Here is an 18,598-nt window from a genome sequence, read left to right as displayed (position 1 = left end):
CTGTGTGTTCATTGAAATGTTTAATGAACCAATTCAGCAGTTAATGAATGAACCAAATATGTTACAAATGGACCAGTTTTAAGACAGAACAGAAAACATTAAGCCTCAGTATCTCGGAAAAGGAAGGAACTAAAGCCAACGAAACCATGAAAATGAATTTACCTTTAAGTACTAGCTCACTTCTGACCATCAAATGCAGTAGAAAACCCCTTGGATGAACATCTGAGCTATTGTCGCAATAATAGTATTGAACTCAGGAAACCATATCAACGGAATCAAACCAGTGTGATTGGTCATGATGACCAGTGACAATACACATCCCTTGACAGTAGAACCTAAGCTGCAAGAGAGGGTCATTTGCACTTGATGTCTTTCCACCTTTCAGGTTTATGGTCCAAATATTGGTTCGTTCTGGTCCATGACCAGCCAATAAACCCTCCCTCAGTAACCTATAGCACTAAGGTAGACCAGTTAGGATGGAATTCCCTCTGTGTTCATAGTTCAGAGTCTTTCCTGTCTCTCTGTCCTACCAAACAGTGTTCTCCCCCATCTCTTGACCAGGATGGGACATGGGGCCGCTGTAACTGGTGTTGTTGGCCAGGGGGAAGGGTGGACTCGGACCCCCTGTGAATCCACCCTCCCCCTGTGGATTAGGATGGAGAGGTCCAGTCATGCCTGGCTCAGGACTGGGGGTATCTGCGTGAGAGATCATGTCCGTGAACCTTTGGTCGTCTGAGGGGTGGAGAGCAGAGACTGGGCCACCCTCCAGGGCTCCTGAACCTGAGCTGAGGAGGTACGGGGACTCGGCTGGAGACTGCGCCTGTGAGGAAGGGGGTCCGTGAGGGAAGAAATCGTAGTTGACCACTGGCCCGTAATAGTCGCCTTGGTATTCTGAAGAGAAAAATAGAGCAATCAGTAATGCTGTTGATATTTAAAAGAAAAAGTGCTTTTGGGGTTGAGTACACTGAAGAAAAAATTGATATAGAAACAGTTTTCACTCAAAAATAGTTAGTAATTAAACAAAATGGCAAGTAACACCTTAAATTAAATGCGAAATTTTGAAGTAGAAAAACTGAAATAGTATATTCTTGTAAAATGTACTACAATGATCTGTTTTGTTTACCATTTCGAAAAATCAGTGTACGTGACATTTAATTAACTCACAATGACTAATACTTTCATTTGATGCCCAATTTCATGTTTTTCTCATTTTTCAAGACAATGTGTCAGAATAGTTTGGCTATGACCAAAAAATGTTATTACAAGAGTGCAACAAAGACAATGTTGATGAATAAGAAGCGCTCATAAATGAAATACTCAAATGAAAGGTGAGGAAAAAGGACATAAATGTGGAAATCGTAGGAGAGTGCAGAGGCATGTTTCTTCATTTTTACTCTCATATCCATCCTCTCACTCCGTCATACCTTTGCGACTGGCCTATATAATTAGTGCTACAGAAAGTCATTAACATTCCTCCCCAATTCCATTATTTTTTTCCTGCAGTTGTGATACTTTAATGTGCTAATCAATCATCGACAGACATTTTACTATAAAGAAACACCACTTGCTCGCTGAGTGATAGATAGTCAAATCATCAATGCCAGACCTCTAGAGATCACGATGTCTATCTGTTTCCATGTTCTAAAAGCTGGAAATGTATGCTTTTTTTTTTTTTTGAAGGATTTTAAATATGCACTTTTTCAATTATTTGTAGAATGGTTGGTGTCCGTATTCTGATTTGTATTGCTATGTTCACTCATTACAGAAATGAAATCACTGCTCGCATCTCTGCCAAACACCTGTTAGCATGTCAGACACCAGAAGTGTGCTAAATCCAATCAAAGAGACCAAGCTGGAATGTCGAGCAAAAGGTAACAGACATAATTTATCACTTTCAGGGTCTGGTTAATCAGATTTCTCTGCAGAGTTCTCCAATGAACTCTATTGGATGCAAGTGTTATATTTCTTATTTTCTGCTCTGATGACATAATCATAGTTTTTGGCCTAGTGTTAAAGCTCCGACGAATGATGGCAATGCTGAAGTCCTGTATCTTAATACCAGGAGAGAAACTGCTTGTAAGAGTCTTTGTGCTTTCAGGTAAGAGAAAAGCCTTGAAAGATACAGGGCATGTGAGTGAGAGACAGCATGTATTATTGTGTGTAAATGTGTGTTTTGTCAGAAAGAACATTCTTTGTGTTAATGTACCTCCATAGTAGCTGTATCCTCCAGGGCCCATTATGTCAGGATCCTCTAGTCTTCCTCCGAGTGGCCTCATTCTACGTGGTCCCCTGAAGAAAGCGTGTCGTCGAGCACCCAGAACGCTGAGCTGCTTCATTCTGCGTTCTTTAGACCGCCGATTTTGAAACCACACCTACAGGGCAAAGCCACAATTATATACTATGTAATTACACTACAGAGGTACGTGAGATGAGAGCTACCTCACATGTTTGTACATTTCACATTCTTCTGATTATCCAATTAGAAAACGGGTCATTTTCCACACCTGTCCAGGTGACCTGACGGTTTAGATTGTAATTATGCCACGTACAACAACTAAACAAGATATTTACTTTCATTATGACTTGTCTAATGCTTGTTAAAGGGACTTTCTTCACAAAAGAAGACAAATCACAAAATATATTTTGAAGAACTGTTTTTGTCTACACAATGAACATAAATGGGGTCCAAACAACTTTGACCCTGTGAATAGCCAAAAATATTTTTCAAAATATCTTCTTTTGTGTTTTGCAGAGGAAAGTTAATCATACAGGTTTGGAACAACATTAAAGTGAATAAATAATAACAGATTTTTCCTTAAGGGTTAAATTTGTCTAGCCATTGCAAAAGGAATTTAAGCGTTTAATGTTTATATAACATACAGTACATACAAAAACTAAAAGAAAACCAGCTACTCCTAGTGATTTACTATCAACACTCTTGTTGTTTTACCGGTATTAGCAGCACATCTGGTTGGAGAAACATACAAAGGTCATCCGAATTAACGGTATTAGCAGCAGCACATCTGCTTGAAGAAACATTGAATATTGTCAGTTAATTTTCTGTAATCAGCAGTAAATTTCTACACGTGCATGCCTTCACGTGGAGCAGAATTTACTACACAGAGCCGTTGTTTACTGACAAACTGCACAAAACATGCACAAAATATGGATTGTGGTTTTGCGCAGCTTGTCAGTGAACAATGGCTCTGTGTAGTAAATGCTGCTCCACGTGAAAGCACACATGTGTAGAGATTTATCGCTGATTACAGAACCGGCTTTACGGACGAAATGCGCATTAATATAGTGCCGATATATATTGTGCATCCCTAATTTATATAGATAATAATGTGACCAAATTAACCAAATACCAAGAGTTTGAATGGAGCAGTATGAAATATTTACCAAAGTTAGCCTCTTTAAAATTACACACACTGTTCTAAAGATATCAGCAGGTATATATGCTGACAAGTATCGTTTCATCATGAGCCGCCAGCTCATTACAAATAGACCTAATATAACAGTGTGTGACAGATGCAATATCAGACTCATCACTGTCAAACAAAGTTTCAATCTTTTAGTAAGACCAAGGCAATTTGACATACCACTGTGCTGGTGGAACTCAAATATAACCTTCTAGTCAAAAGAATCACAACCGTATACTTCAACAAACACCACAAGGGCCGTTTTTCACACTGGTGTCATATAAACTGCTTGCACGGAAACAAAGAGCAGAGGATGATGTGAAAATGTCTGACATAAGGTGACATTGTTACGCATAATGGTACAATGTAACACATTCATGCCTGAATCTGCATTGCCACTAAATAATATATGCTTACAACAGTTAGTCTGCACTGGAGGCACAATCCTGCCATGTACAAAAGAGAAAAACAGAAAGTGAGAGAGACTATATTAGAGAGACAATACATGTTCTTTACCTAAAACCACTTAAGCATTCCTCTCCATGCTCAGCAAAGGCAACACCTGCTTATTGAGAACAATCGGCTAACTGTTTGGAACATTTTTATGGAAATGTTTTGCCTCCTCCTGAGTGAGCGTTGCTTAGGGATTACACACACATGCTGCTGAACCGGCATGGCTCCGGAGGGCTCCCCGCGCAGAGCGCAATCCTCATTTAACACATAACAAATGAACGGGGACGTGTGGCAAAGGCCTTCTCCATTTTGGCTCAGAAACAAAGCACTGAGCCTTGCTGGGATTCAGAGAGGGTTGCGAATTCTTGATGATGACAGTGACACATTATGAGCTGCGTGCTTGAGTTCACAGATATAACCCAGGATAACTGTAGTCATCAGAGATCAAGAATCAAGAATTCCTTTTGCTGTTCATTTTGCTTTTTTAGTTTTATATGGACCTGAGGATAAATCCATATTAAGATAGATTAACATATTGTATTTTTGCTGAATATTTTGCTGAATTTCTTTAGATTTATAATCAAGTCATCCTTTCCACAAATCTCCTAAATTGTAATATTTTCATAATATGTTGAAATTACTAGGCTAAATGTTTCAGGACTAAATACCTTTGGTATGCTTCACTGAAAACTGGTGGAAAACTCTCCTTCTCACTTATGGTGTTGATCTTTACCTGGACTTTACAGCATGGTTGTGTTTGTCAACCAACACCTCTCCAATTAAGTTCTACCTCATAAATTAGTTGAGGAATTTGTACACAGAAAGTTCTTAAATTTAGTAGAAACTGTAGGCTGTAATTGCTGTCAGAACAGACCGTCTTTCACGTTCATATTTTCTCAGCAGGAACTGACAAGCCTATCATGTAACTGACATTTATCTTTTTTTTTGTTCAGGGCCTACTACCTGATAAAATCCATTAACGACTTTAATTAACTGCTTTACAGCTGTGACAATTTCAACATATATTTGCATTTTGACATAATTTATACATAACTTTCTCATTACCTGTTATATTATTATACGAATAACTACTATTCTTTCATGATGAACTTCCAGAAGAAGTTAAAAGTGCCCCCTTGTTTCGCTTCCATATATTTTGTAAGGTTTGTCAGTAGGAGCATGAACTTCAAATGTCGGCCTTGTCAAACAATGATTTTGTGCAATGCAACTGATTATTTACAACTTTGGATGAAACATCAGCATTAAAATTCCTCTCTAATAAACACATTAGTGTCATGACCTTGATCTCTAGGACAGCAGTGGTTGTTACTCTGTGACTGCTATTTAAAAAATTATAATCCTATAGGCCTACATATAATATAAGCATATTTAATTTAGCTCGAGGTGAATGCTTGTATAGAATGTTTAAAATCTTAAAGAAATGTTGATAGCCTATAAAATGACTTTTCAGAATTGATTATCGTGGAATTGCCCAAATGAATAAATCCAAGTTTATTCTTGCCTGTATGACTCGCATGTTGAGGCCTGTCTCCTGCGCGAGCTGCTCGCGGATGTGTCGCGTGGGCTTTGGCGTCGCCACGAACGCTGCTTTCAGAGTCTCGAGCTGTTTGGCCTTGATGGTGGTGCGCGGGCCACGCCGCTTCGTGCACGAGTTTTGCTCCTCGTTCTCGTTGTTGTTAGTGTCCTTATCTGAGGATGTGGAATTGTCCGTCTCCTTCGTGTCGTCCTGGATCGGATCCGGAAGATCAGGCGATAAACTCCGGTCTGTACACGATGACACTGAAGTACGATAAAGGACAAATGAGGAACGTAATAGATTCATTGCATAACATTTTTTTTCCTTCTTCACTGTTCACTATAATATTCTGTCACTATCCCCTTACACCTCATCTTATAATGTGATGTGTGACTATATTAATGGATGTTAAATAATACAACTACATCATCTGAATCGGCAAGCTCATTTGTTTAATTTGATATAGAACATCAGTTAAACATTTAATCTACATGATTAAAAAATAGAAATATCATGGCTGACCAGACGTGCAGGTTTGTACTTTTCTGGACCCACACAGATTAGCATAAACAAATGGCCTTAATTTGTGTGTGTACATGTGTGTTTTGAATTAAATTTGGTGTGAGACATGGGATAACTTTTTTTGAGCAAGTAAAACTCTACTACTAGGGATTCGTTTACACACATTTAAATTGGCTGTAAACTAATTTTATTTGATATATTACAAAATTTGTGTGTAAGAAAGTTTGAAAATGAATCACGCTGAAAATGTGGGTTTTAAGCAGGATCATCAAATATTGAGGCCTTCTGGCTTTAAAAGGACAGACCAAAAAATAAATAAATAAATTATTAATAAAAATATAAATAAGAAAGAAAGCCAAAGAAACATGAGAAAGCAAACAGAGGTCTAAACGTGAATCACTTCTGCAAAATATCGGAGGAATTAAGTCTGGTTGTCTCTTGGGACAGGCTGCTGTGCTTGATAACAGCTTGTCATTGTCTGAGAAGCGCGAATATATGACTACAGACGTTTATCTGACAAGCACGCATGGGCTGAGGAGAATGAGTTATGGACACTTCTCCATAGGTGGACAACACTAAACCAAAAAGAGTCCTCAGCATGCAGTGAAAAATGGATTTACTGAATCATATTCACGGACATGGACTATCATGACATCATATTACAAAAAGGTCTTGTTTACTCTTGTATTGAAATTCTAAAATAAGTGAGATTTATTCTTATAGTGGCCTTGGCTGGATTTTTTTTTTCTTACAAATATGCATTTGTACAAGTCATTCAAAATCAGGATTACTGTAAAAATAGCACGCCACAAATTTCAAAAGACCATTTGCTGCATTAATGAAACTGAGTGTTGTACGTCCCTTTTAAAGCGACTGGACGAAGCACTCAGTCGCTGTTAAATTAATTTGACAAGCACTGACCCACAAGTGGAGGCGATAATGATGTCATCTGTGTGTTGGAAAATAAACAGCCTGTCCGTGGTTCTGAACACTCGCGAGCATCACAGTCACGGGGACACGAGTAAATAGTGAACCAACACACCTCTGAATCGGGCTAGTCGTTTTCTTTCAATGGATTTTACATTTGAATACAACACTGAAGCTCTGTTATTGTGCATTTACATCTTAGAAAGATACCTATAGAGCACGTTAGACAATATATAATGAGTAGGCGACAAACAAACACACAAATTAAAATGTCTTAAAAATGAAAATGTGTATTGCTTTATTTGAATGAAAAACGAAAGGTTAATAACAGGAATAGATTCATTTTAAGAAATCTTAATAGGCTATCTAGTTTAAAACGTGCAAAGTTTTTAGAAATATAATCGTTTGTATTCGTGTTCTTTAAAAAAAAAAAAAAAAAAAAAAAAAAAAAATATATATATATATATATATATATATAAGATATATATATATATATATATATATATATATATATATATATATATAGTATACAGTTTTGTACAAAAAATATTTTATTTATTGAATGTCATATGGTATAACTAATCAAGTAAAAATGTCTAAATATTGTTCTTGGACACTTAATCGTTATTTTCAAATATAGTTATTTTTTCTTCTACTTCTTTATGAATTTCCAGTTTTAAGGATTTTATTAAAAAGGTCAAAATGAATACAATGACCTTGACACAGTTATGAGGGTGTTCTCTCTGTTTTAAAGAGTTCATATCACATGACAACAACATGGCTTCCTGCATGCTGGTCATGCCATACTGACATTGATATATAACCATTATTCATGTTTTAAAAGGAACTGCTTTCTTGCTTTTTAAAACTAAATAACAATAGAAATAATGTTAATCAAGTCATTTTATATGATTTTTAATGTAATTTTGAAAAAGATAAAAATGAGCGCCATGTCATTAACCCTTAATTCACACAACTGAGATAGATTCTCTCAGAGAGATGGAACCCCCCCCCCCCCAAACCACACCACACACACACACACACACACACACACACACACACACATTAACACACACACACACACAATTCTTAAACGCACAGCTCCAGTCGTCGTTCTCACCTGAATTTAAATTGACCTCTTTGATAGCGCTCGCGCTCGTGTAGTCCTCTTTACACACAAATTTGTTTTCGTCGATGACGTAGAGCTCCTCGCCCGTGGACAGCTGTTTGTTGCACACCATGCACGTGAAACAGTTCAGATGGAACACCTTGCTGCGCGCTCTTCGCACGAGGTCGCTGGGCGAAATGCCCTGCAAGCAGCCCGCACATTTTGTACCAAAACGCCTGCAGAGAAACACACAATAGAGATATATAATATATATATAAATATATAATATATATTATATATATATATATATATATATTATATATATATATATATATATATATATATGAATAACCGCAGCATGTTAAGTCTAATGGTCAACACAAAGATTACGACATGGACATTGATGATATTACTCTCCAGTAGCTACTACATGCTGTGCCAATAATTGTTTATTTTACAGACACTCCACCGGGGACTGTAAAGGACCATACTGAATACAGAAAAGCATTCAGCAATTTATTTTCCATTCCAAGTACGCCTATCTCTTTAAGTGCTTGTGTGTAGTATTGTGTGAATTTTGTATAACGTCCAGTAAGTAAATAGTGAATTCTGTATATCTTACAAAACGTTGTCGTATGTCACTAAAATTATTGGTGGATCACGCACACATGATTTTCACTCTGTCAGCTGACATGGTTTAGTGGTTCGAAAATTATATTCTTTTAAAATAATAATTATTATGTAGGCTATACTTTAACAAAATAATTTTAAATCATTAATATGAAAAAAAATCTTTAATATTTATAACAGACATTAGCATTTTCATAAACCATTCCATATTTCTGAAGAAATTTGGTAGTATGCTCAAGGTAAAGTCGACATGCTCTAGTCTACATGAAGTGATATTGTGGGATTAAGAAAAATTGTCGTTGAAATAAAAATTGAACTAAAGTGTTTTTCATCTACAAATACAAAACCTGATTTTCGATTTTCTTATATTTATCCATTAATCATGTGAATTGAAACAATCCGCCAATTACAGGTGGTTGTTCCTTTTCTGATTTGTTAATCTGCTCCTTCACTGTTTTTTTCTCGAATTAGAGGCCGAAATAATACAGAGTTCGTGTAGTTTGTTCAATTCATATTTCAATGACAATGAGACGGGAAAGACCAGGTATACAGGCCGGTCTTGGTTGTAAGGCACGTCAAGCGCACTACTCCCTTCTGTTTCTCCCCTCGGGTTTATTTTAACACTAATGTACTAAATCTTCCCCCATTTGTTATGGTATCGAGTCGCTCTCGCGCTTTTCAAATGCATCTCTCCCAGTGAAAGGCCATAACACTACTTACACAACAAATGGACGCATTACGGGTGATTACTGTTTCGCCCCACTAATGGCTCCACACTGAAGCGCAGAGCTGGATGGGCCCCATAGAACGTGATGGTCAAGGCCGTTTGGGATAACAATGGCACATATGAAAGCTTAAACACTGGATGACATTAAACAGCTCAGAGAAATGTAAACTAGAAGAAAACCTGACAGAACACACTGAGCGATACAATGACTAATAAAGATAAATGAGCGGCCTGTTCTGAGACTACAACAATATCATTACAGGTACGCAACACAGGTGTTTTGAGACTGTGTTGTTTAGTGTTCTAATCTTTTTGGAATTTAGTGCAAATTTTTTATTTACTTTTTTTTTAAATAATTTATTTAAAGAAATTCGTTTATTTAGTGACTTAACTAGGCTGCTGTTTATAATATTTCAACGAGACTAATGAAATTAACTTTTAAACGTTTCTTTTTCCAAAACCTTTCTGAATTAATAACAAAACAAATAATATGGCGATTTGATTTGTCAATTTGGAGGTCAAGTAAATGTAAATTATATATTTCCTATATTAAAAAGAAATCCTATCGCTGGAATTTTCGTTTATATTTCTGGATGAATTAGAAAAAACACAGCCGTCTACGTTTAGTATTAGTAATCCAGTGAATTGCCTATCAGTGTTCAAATGCATTATAGTAATAATGCGCAAAATAACATGTTTTCGAGTATAATAAACAATTACTTCACTAACAGACATTTTCCCCACAATCATGTGCAAAAAAAAGAAAAAAAAAGAAGGGACTTCAAGAAGAATTCTCATTCCGAAAGCGTGTGAATACAATAAGCAATGAATGGCTCACCAATCAAAAGCTATTAATGAACGACGGAGGATCAAAGGTTTAACAGTACATTACATATTTTAGGCAGGTTAATCCACAAATCGAGCCTCATCCACATAAGAGGAAAACAAGGGTATGTAAATCCTACATGACACATTCTTCAAATGAGGATTAGTCCAGAAGTTTGACGAGGTGAGGCAACCCAAATGCAAGCAGCTTCAGATCTTACCTGAAAAAGTCAATTTTGCAATAGAGCTTTCCATCCCTGGAGAAACATTTTTCGGTTAGGTTGCAGTTACACTCGCAGCACTGTACACACTTGGCGTGCCATGCGCGGTCGAGGACGTTTAAGAGGAACCGATCGAGAATGGGCCTCTCGCACCCCGCGCAGTGCACCATCATTCCGCCCTGGAGGGAACCGAGAGCCGACCTTCCCAAACGGGCACCGCGCCTCGGATTGGGGCCACACGAATCGGTGCGGAGCAACGTCTTGGCTTCTTGGAGAGGGAGGCAACAGCAGAGCAAATGTTCCGTCTTGAGAATAAGTCTCCAACACGCCTAGAGGTAAACACTCCGGACGTGATTGTTATGCATCATACCTGTCGGCATCTAGAAATCCATGGCATCAGAAAATAAATATATTCGTTGCAGAGAGTTTGCTAACAAAAAGGCTTCTCCAAGGTTTCCTCTTGGTTTTGTTTTGTGCTCTTCATCCACCTGCTTGTGTCCACTCACCTCACCGACACTTTTTGCATCACTCTGTTCTAGTTCGCGGGAGCCTCTCGCATCCGTGTTCAGATTTGATGACGTTTTTCTTGTACTTACGCCGCGGTGGCCAATCGTGGACAAGTCGCCATGGCAACGGGTTTAAATATTGGTACTCTCAGATAGCTTCCAAAGTTCTACCTGGGGTTTGGTAAAACGTCAATAAGGGCTGATGGTAGTAAAGCGAATTATTTTATCGTTGTGCTATTTTTTTTTCTACCGAATTTGGACTCGACCAGTAAAATCAAAAAATGTGAACGTGTAGTTAGAAGGCTTGCGTTTTTGGCCTCATTAGACCTGGATCCTGGACAGCACATTTGGACTGGGAGACGCTGTTCGATTTCTTCATAGACCTTTGAGATTATTTTTTTTTTTTAAAGACGATAATGACTCAATTGTTTTCTGTATAATTAATTTGCGACTGAAAATCTAGTGGCAGTGGCTACCACAAGGTAATTAACTTAGAAACGTCGATATTTCTAAACATTTATAGATGCTATTTAAGTGTGCACGTCTTTTGCATTATGTCTAAAGCAAATAAGTGTAGAAAATCCAAATAGCCATCACTGCGTCTTAATTCTGAAGGAATGATCTATGCGCGCTGTGGGGGATCCCGTTCTTTTCTCATGCATAAAGCTATTTACAGGGAAATGCACTGGATTAAGATACTGGCTCGCATCAATAGCGAGTACCGGATCGCCCAGCGGTTTTTGACAAAGTAGCCTCAAATCGAAGGGATTTTAAATATTTAACCAGGTAATCATTTTGTTAGCTGTGGAAATGCAAACATTACGTACACTCTAATTTTTTATTCTAGTGAATTAGAGACTGAATTTACAACCTTTAGCAGCTTTTTAACATTTAGTGGACATTATATTAAATATAGTAGGCTATATTGAAAATGTAAACCTTTTCATTTTTTTTACAGCTATTCTGGTGCGTGTATGTCCACACGAAATTCCAAAGATATAACTGAATTCATTAATCAAAAGGAAAACAACTAAAATAGCAGCGTACGATTTTATTTATTATCGTTAGATAATGATATTTGAACCCACATTTCCTTGTGCATTAGCATTAAATATTGTGCGGGGTAATATCATTGCGGCATATTGTCAGAGAGCTGTGTTTTCACGGGTTCTGAAAGCCACAGGCATGTCTGATCACTGGAATAAATCCGGATCAGGCCACCCGTGGTCTATCTACCCGCTTCCCTCTCCGCATGTAAACAATAGCACGTAGTTTACAGTTGTGTTAGTGTATGGGATTAGAAAGCGAACGCAAACACCGTAACCCAATGCTCTGTGCATTGTTAAATAAAATAGTCGGGACTATTAAATTTTTTTAAAAAAAAATCTAATAATAATAATAGAAATATAGGATTAATAATTATAATAAATATCAATTGAATATCCATCATCATCATCTTTTTTTATAATAATAATAAAAAAAATTTTAAAATATTTTGTATTATGGGTTATGCATATATTGGTTTTATTAGTTTAAATAAATAAAGAATCTTTTTTTTTTTTTTTTTTTTTTTTTTTTTTTTTATCTATCTATCTATCTATCTATCTATCTATCTATCTATCTATCTATCTATCTGATCATCCCCTGAAATTAATAATCCTTTTACAACATGCAGGGCTTAAGCAATGACTAAACAGCATTTGGTAATATTTGGAGTCAGGGGATGCCGGTGGGCTGCATGCTGGAGAAAAGGAGAGCCAAGGGCGAGTTTCGGGACCCCCGCTGTTCTTGGCAGGCAACAACGGCAGCGAGTTTGGCTTCGCTTACATTTCTAATCCCTTCGTGACGCACGCTATTTATTTTCTCACTAAGTATTGTTTTGTTGACTTCTCATTTAAGAAATCCTCAGTTTTCCCCCTGACGTTACCCACCGCGAATAAGCAAATATGAGTGAAATGCACGCCTGGGCTACTTCCAGTCATTTGCATATTTTTAAATAGCTTAATGCTAAAATTAAAGGTGCCATCTGTTTACAATCGCCCTGACAGAAGAGCCATTAACAGACTGGCCTAACCTTGTCGTGTCTTTTTGGTTAAATAGCGAATCAGCCCACAGCTTGTGTGTACACACATATGCACCCAAAACTATGTGAATGCAAAAGTATAGACACGCAACAATTTATTAAAAGCTGACTTTATATGACACAGAACCTACCCACTTGCATCATAAATGAAACACGCGTTATCATTTGTTGCTTGGGAAAGCTAATATATGGGATTGGAAACGGTTATTGAGAGCCCATTCATCTACGTCTAATCAACAGGCTACAATGATATGAACCTAGAGAAAGGGCCTAAGGTCTGCAATACAAACAAACGCTAGTGGAACGCGCAAAGGCACCTGTGTACTGTAGACACAGGAACTGTCCAGGGTGCTGAAAACAGCGGGAGGGATTTGTGTTCGGAGTGACTAATGGACCTTTTTCACATTTCTGGGTTTCTCAGCAGCGGAAGTCGTCATAGTTGGGTTAACTTGAAGAGAAATGAATTGGAGAGTACCACAAATATATATAAGTAATATATTATATTATGCGTATATATATACTTTTGCATTCACATATATATATGTGTGTACATACAATATGGGCTGATATATATTAACCAATAGATCGATATGTTATCTATATCCACGATATGTTTTGTGACTTTCAATAAACAAGTCACCAGTAGAGAGGTGACCAGTTAGTAAGAAATAACGACAAGATACCGTCTTAAAGTAGACATCTGCATTGGTTCCATAAAGTTAACTGTTTTTTTTTTTTTTTTTTTTTTTTTTTTTTTTAATATACAGGTACACTCTAAAAATTATAGTGTTCTTGTTTGCATCAGTGGGTTACAAAAAGACATTTACAAAAAATTTTCTACAAATATCATTCCATGGAACCTTTTCATTAAACCATTAAAAACGGCTTTTTTGTAGTATGTTCTTTATTCCATTAGGATAAAATGGTTTTTCAACAAGTCACACCAGTTAAGTAAAAAAACGTTCTTAAGTTGCATTATTTTAAAGAAACTTTGTACATACACGAAATTAAGGTTCTTCATACAGCATCAGTGGCATGAAGAAATCATCCATGGAACCTTTTCCATTGCACAAAAGGCTCTTATGTTCTTAGTTTGGAAAAAGTTCTTCACACTCAGACAAAAATTGTATTTTAAATGGTTCACCGAAAAAGGTTTTTCGAAACTAGAAAAAAAAAAAGATTCTTTCAAAAACCTTTATTCAGGCTCTTTGTAGTAGGGGAAAAAGGTTTTCAGATGTGGGGAACTAGAAAAAAAAAATGCTTCAAAACTATTCAGTGAACTTCATTTCTTGAATTCATTTTACGTTTATTCCAAAATTAGGTCTCTCAATTTTATGAATTCTGAAAAATACAGAGAATGATCTAAATAATATTAATAAATTATATTATTTTAAATATGAATAATCTTAATAAAATTAAATATTAAAATACTTAATAATATTAAAAAATAATCAAACTTCCTCAAAGCAAAAGATACACGAAGGGAAAAGTGTAAAGTAAATAGACAAAAGGACAGGAGAGACACGAACGTACACACTTTTGAAATGAGCTCCACTCAAAACACGTCTCCCTGGAGACATTGCAGTGAGTGGCACACCTCTACTTCTCCTGCACAGACCTTCATTCTCACTGCTAGAACTAGCCTGGAGGGGCCAAGCCATCTCAGCATGTTTTCTACACTGTACCACAATCCACCAAGTCCACCGCACACACAGGCAGGCAGACAGACACACTCTCGGCCCAAAGTGCCATTAGTCTTGAAAGGTAGGAGAAGGGAGAAGAGGTGAACAGGCATCTCAAGCATTTCGATTTGTAACCGCCACCCCCTCCCCATCCCTCCGCTTCCTGTATCCATCCACCAAAGGGGTACATGACTCCCCAGGCAGCATGGCTGGGGTATGCCTGGAGGGGGCTGCGAGCCGTGATGCGGTTGTGGGGGTCGGTCAGTGTGATGGATGGTTGATTGGTAGCTGTCCCAGGGGCCTCCCTCTCTCTCACCTCTGGCGCTGGGAATTAAAAGGCAGTTTGTCTCTAGCAAGTCCTCAGCTGCTGAAAGCAGGCCGGCAATTTCACAGAGATCAGAGAGGGCATTACTGCTGCCTGTCAGGGGAGCCATCACACAGCCGGACACCACAGGGTGGGGTGGTGAAGGGGGGCCGGTTCTTACAGGCATGCACATGCGTGCTAATTTTCACACAGAAAAACATGTGAATGCATATGAGACTGTATATCTGTGGAGTAAGACTTCTCTGAAGAGCTGATCTGTCTGAGTGGAGTAGGTGCAGACACACACACACACATTCTCTCAGGGCCTTTTATCGACAGCCCTGTCCATCTCACTTATCTGTTCTAATCAAAGCTCTCTCCATTAACACCCAAACTACCCTCAGGACACCAATGTGAGACCCCTGTCCTGATGAGTATAAATACACACAGACATTCACACTTTCCACACTCTCACAGCCACTGAAACGTCAAGAAACTTATTAACAGCCACCAGACAGTTAGAGTTGGGTGGAAACCAGCTGGTCAAAAATGCAACTGAACTGTCAGTTACTGGTATGGTTGACAGTTTACAATTTGGGAAAATGTCTTAAAGCAGAGGGTCCACCAATTATTTTTTATAAGAATTTTAAAAAATTATATTATACGTAAATACAATATTCAATTATTTTAAACCAATGCTAAATTTAAGCTAAAGTTCAGAGTTCAGTGTTTCAGCTTAAGAAAATAATTTCTGTATATAAATGATTAATTTAATGACTTTGCAATGTAAGCATCAAAAAGTATGCTCAAAATATTAATATAATTATTAATATAATTATAGCCAAGCCAGGAATACAATGCAAGACCCCCTATTTAACCGACAAATAGTTCACCCAAATATGAAAATTTCTGTTATTATGTAGGTCACCTTCATGTCATTATGAAAAGCCATATTACTTCACCGGACCCTTTTCTGTGCAATATGATAAGAAGTTTAGCAGAATGTGCTGGGAAATTCAAACAGGTTTTGCTTTTATTTGATCAAAATCGAGCAAAACAGTAATATTGTCAAATCTTATGACAGTTTTAAAATGTTTCTTTTTCATTTTAGGAATGTAATTATTCTTGTAACAGCAAAGCTGAAATTCAGCAGCCATTACTCCAGTCTTCAGTGTCACATGATCCTTCAGAAGTCATTCATAATATGCTGATTTGGTGCTCAAGAAACAAATTCTCATCAATGTTGAATACTGTTATGCTGCTTAATATTTTTGTTGAAAAACCATGACACATTAGTTAATCTTTTCTAAGAGTATAAATGTCTTTAATGTCATGTATTTTTTTGATTTAATGCATCCTTGCTAAATAAAAGTATTTTTGAAAAAATCTTACTGAGAGCAAATGCATGAATAGTGTGTTATCTAAATCAATGTGTATGATTGTAAAGTGTAGTGCTAGCTGGATGAAAGCAGTGTGTGTTTGTGTGTGTGTGTTTATAAAAGTATTTGAATTGCATGCCTGCAGGATGTGTGTGTTTGTGTATAGGGTACAGACCCTGTCACTGTGGCATGATGAGAGAGATTACCTGCAGCCTTTGGTCCATCTTAATGAGGTAATGAGTGAAGAGGAGGGGGGCACTCTGCCTCTGCCCTCATATACTCCATTAATCAGAGCAGGTTGGGGGGGTGTTGGGTCAGACACCATGGCCAGAGCCCCAACCCACACCCATAACACACTAATGGACTGACTGAAGGTGCCATTTAGTTAAATGGCTCTGACTGTTAACATGATGGAGAGGAGTAGGGTGAGAGACAGAGGAAGAGGATGGCAGGATGACAGGACAGAGAGCAAAGATGAGAAGGAATAAGAGAAGCGAGATGATGGAATAAAACTACAACAACTGCAAATCAAAAAGCTCCAATGAACCTCTTTTATGGATAACTTTTTCAAGGTATTATTAACACACAGACACACACACACACTCACACACACACACACACACACACACACACACACACACACACACACACACACTGGTATTGGTTGTTAAGGGGACTCTCCATAGGTGTAATGGTTTTTACACTTTACAAACTTTTGTATTGTCTATCGCCATACACCAACCCTACACCTAAACCTACCCCTCACAGAAAACTTTGTGCATTTTTAGATAAAAAACAAAAACAAAAAAACAACAACACTCTTCTGAATTACAGGGACACAGGAAGTGTTCACATAAACCACCTTCATCTTGTAATACCTGTGTCATACCCATGTCATTATACACATTTGTGTCCTCATAAACCACCCAAACCAGTGCGCGCACACACATACACACACTTGTTGTTTCAACTAATTAATTACAATATACTCTGAACTTTTTAGTAGAAAGTAGAATAACATATTTTACTTGATCTAACAATCATTATTTACAGTACAGGGCTGTTGCAAAAACAACTGAAAACTGATATATAAATCATAAATTATGAAAATCAGGCAATGCTAACAGAGAAGGAAAGACGGAATGAGGATAGATAAGAGGATAAAATGAAGGGCACAGGAATAATGGCAGACTGATGGAAAGAATGAAGGATGGAAATGAGCAAGAAAATAAGAGTGAGAAAGAAACAGTTTTTGTACGTGTGTGAAAGAAAATGTTTGAGGTATGTGTGAAAAGGATGACAGTGAGTCAGGTACAGAGATGGAGGGAAGAAAGAGCTTGTGAAGGGAGGAATAATCTGAGCCCTGTATGTGCAGTTGTGCCCCGTTCTCTTCCTGGCTGGCCGCCGCAGCAGCCACTTGAATTAGCAGCCGAGGGATTATGGGGGAGAGGCTCATTAATGGGGCAGACAAACAGCAGCCAGTGTGAATATTTGCACCCAGAAATTGAAAAGATTAAGTCCTATTTGACAATGACTGGCAGGGCTCTATGCTCGGAGAGAAGCTACTGTTAATATTCATATGCTGCCCGCAAGGCTGTCTGTGCGTGAGCGTGTGCGTGTCCTTCTCAATCCATGCAGAAATGTGCATATATTTCTCAGAAAGTGTGTGTGTGTGTGATGGGGGGGAGGGGAGATCTTTCTTAGTACATGTTGAGATGTTTGAGAGAGCAGTGCATTTGTGTGCAAATGTCTGTACTTTTGTTAATTTGAATCCTTGAAAATTCTGGGCGTATGGAAGGTGAGGAAAATGAGAGACTTTGGTGATATGCATAGTCATATAAAATCAAGCAACCTGCTTTATTTATTACCATATTCCCTCAGGTCAGTTCACAAGGACAGTAATGGCACATTTTAATCTTAAAAAAAACTTGTACACCAACTTTGATATGGTCACAGACTAAAAGCTGGCTTTGAGTTTTGAAAATACATAAATAAATACAAATTCCTGGCACTACTGCCAAGCTCTGTATTGTCTGTAAAAAGCGATGAAATGTGAAATACCTTTTTCATATAAAGCACATTATTCATAATGAATCTGCAGCTGGATGTCCCCATGAGACTGGACCATTCTCAGTCTTAAATGAGGGAAATATTTCATCAAGAACTGGTGGGTCAGGCACTTGCATCCATTCTAAGTAATTCTGGGGTAATTCTAGGTCTGCTTTAAGACTTTATCTCAGAATTACCCATTTTCAACAGTGCAGTAACACAA

At 37.6% G+C, this 18,598-nt stretch overlaps 1 protein-coding gene across 2 annotated transcripts; it reads right to left on the bottom strand.

The window, feature by feature from the left end:
* LOC109046046 (LIM/homeobox protein Lhx5) lies at positions 1-10,930 on the bottom strand. 2 transcript variants are annotated; one of them, XM_042755987.1, is made up of 7 exons: positions 10,743-10,930; positions 10,373-10,640; positions 7,982-8,205; positions 5,398-5,675; positions 2,207-2,372; positions 656-891; positions 1-609 (listed from the first exon to the last, which is right to left on the bottom strand). In XM_042755987.1, exons 1-7 carry the CDS (start codon positions 10,750-10,752, stop codon positions 502-504), a joined length of 1,290 nt encoding a protein of 429 aa, XP_042611921.1. In that variant the 5' UTR covers positions 10,753-10,930; the 3' UTR covers positions 1-501. The 2 variants fall into 2 exon arrangements, with proteins under 2 accessions (XP_042611921.1, XP_042611920.1); XM_042755986.1 differs by having other exon boundaries at positions 1-891; positions 10,743-10,927.
* Between the last annotated feature and the right edge of the window lie 7,668 nt (positions 10,931-18,598).

The sequence above is a fragment of the Cyprinus carpio genome, unplaced genomic scaffold (genome assembly GCF_018340385.1).
Source record: "Cyprinus carpio isolate SPL01 unplaced genomic scaffold, ASM1834038v1 S000006762, whole genome shotgun sequence".
NCBI lineage: Eukaryota > Metazoa > Chordata > Actinopteri > Cypriniformes > Cyprinidae > Cyprinus > Cyprinus carpio.
This window is presented reverse-complemented; position numbering and strand designations above follow the sequence as displayed.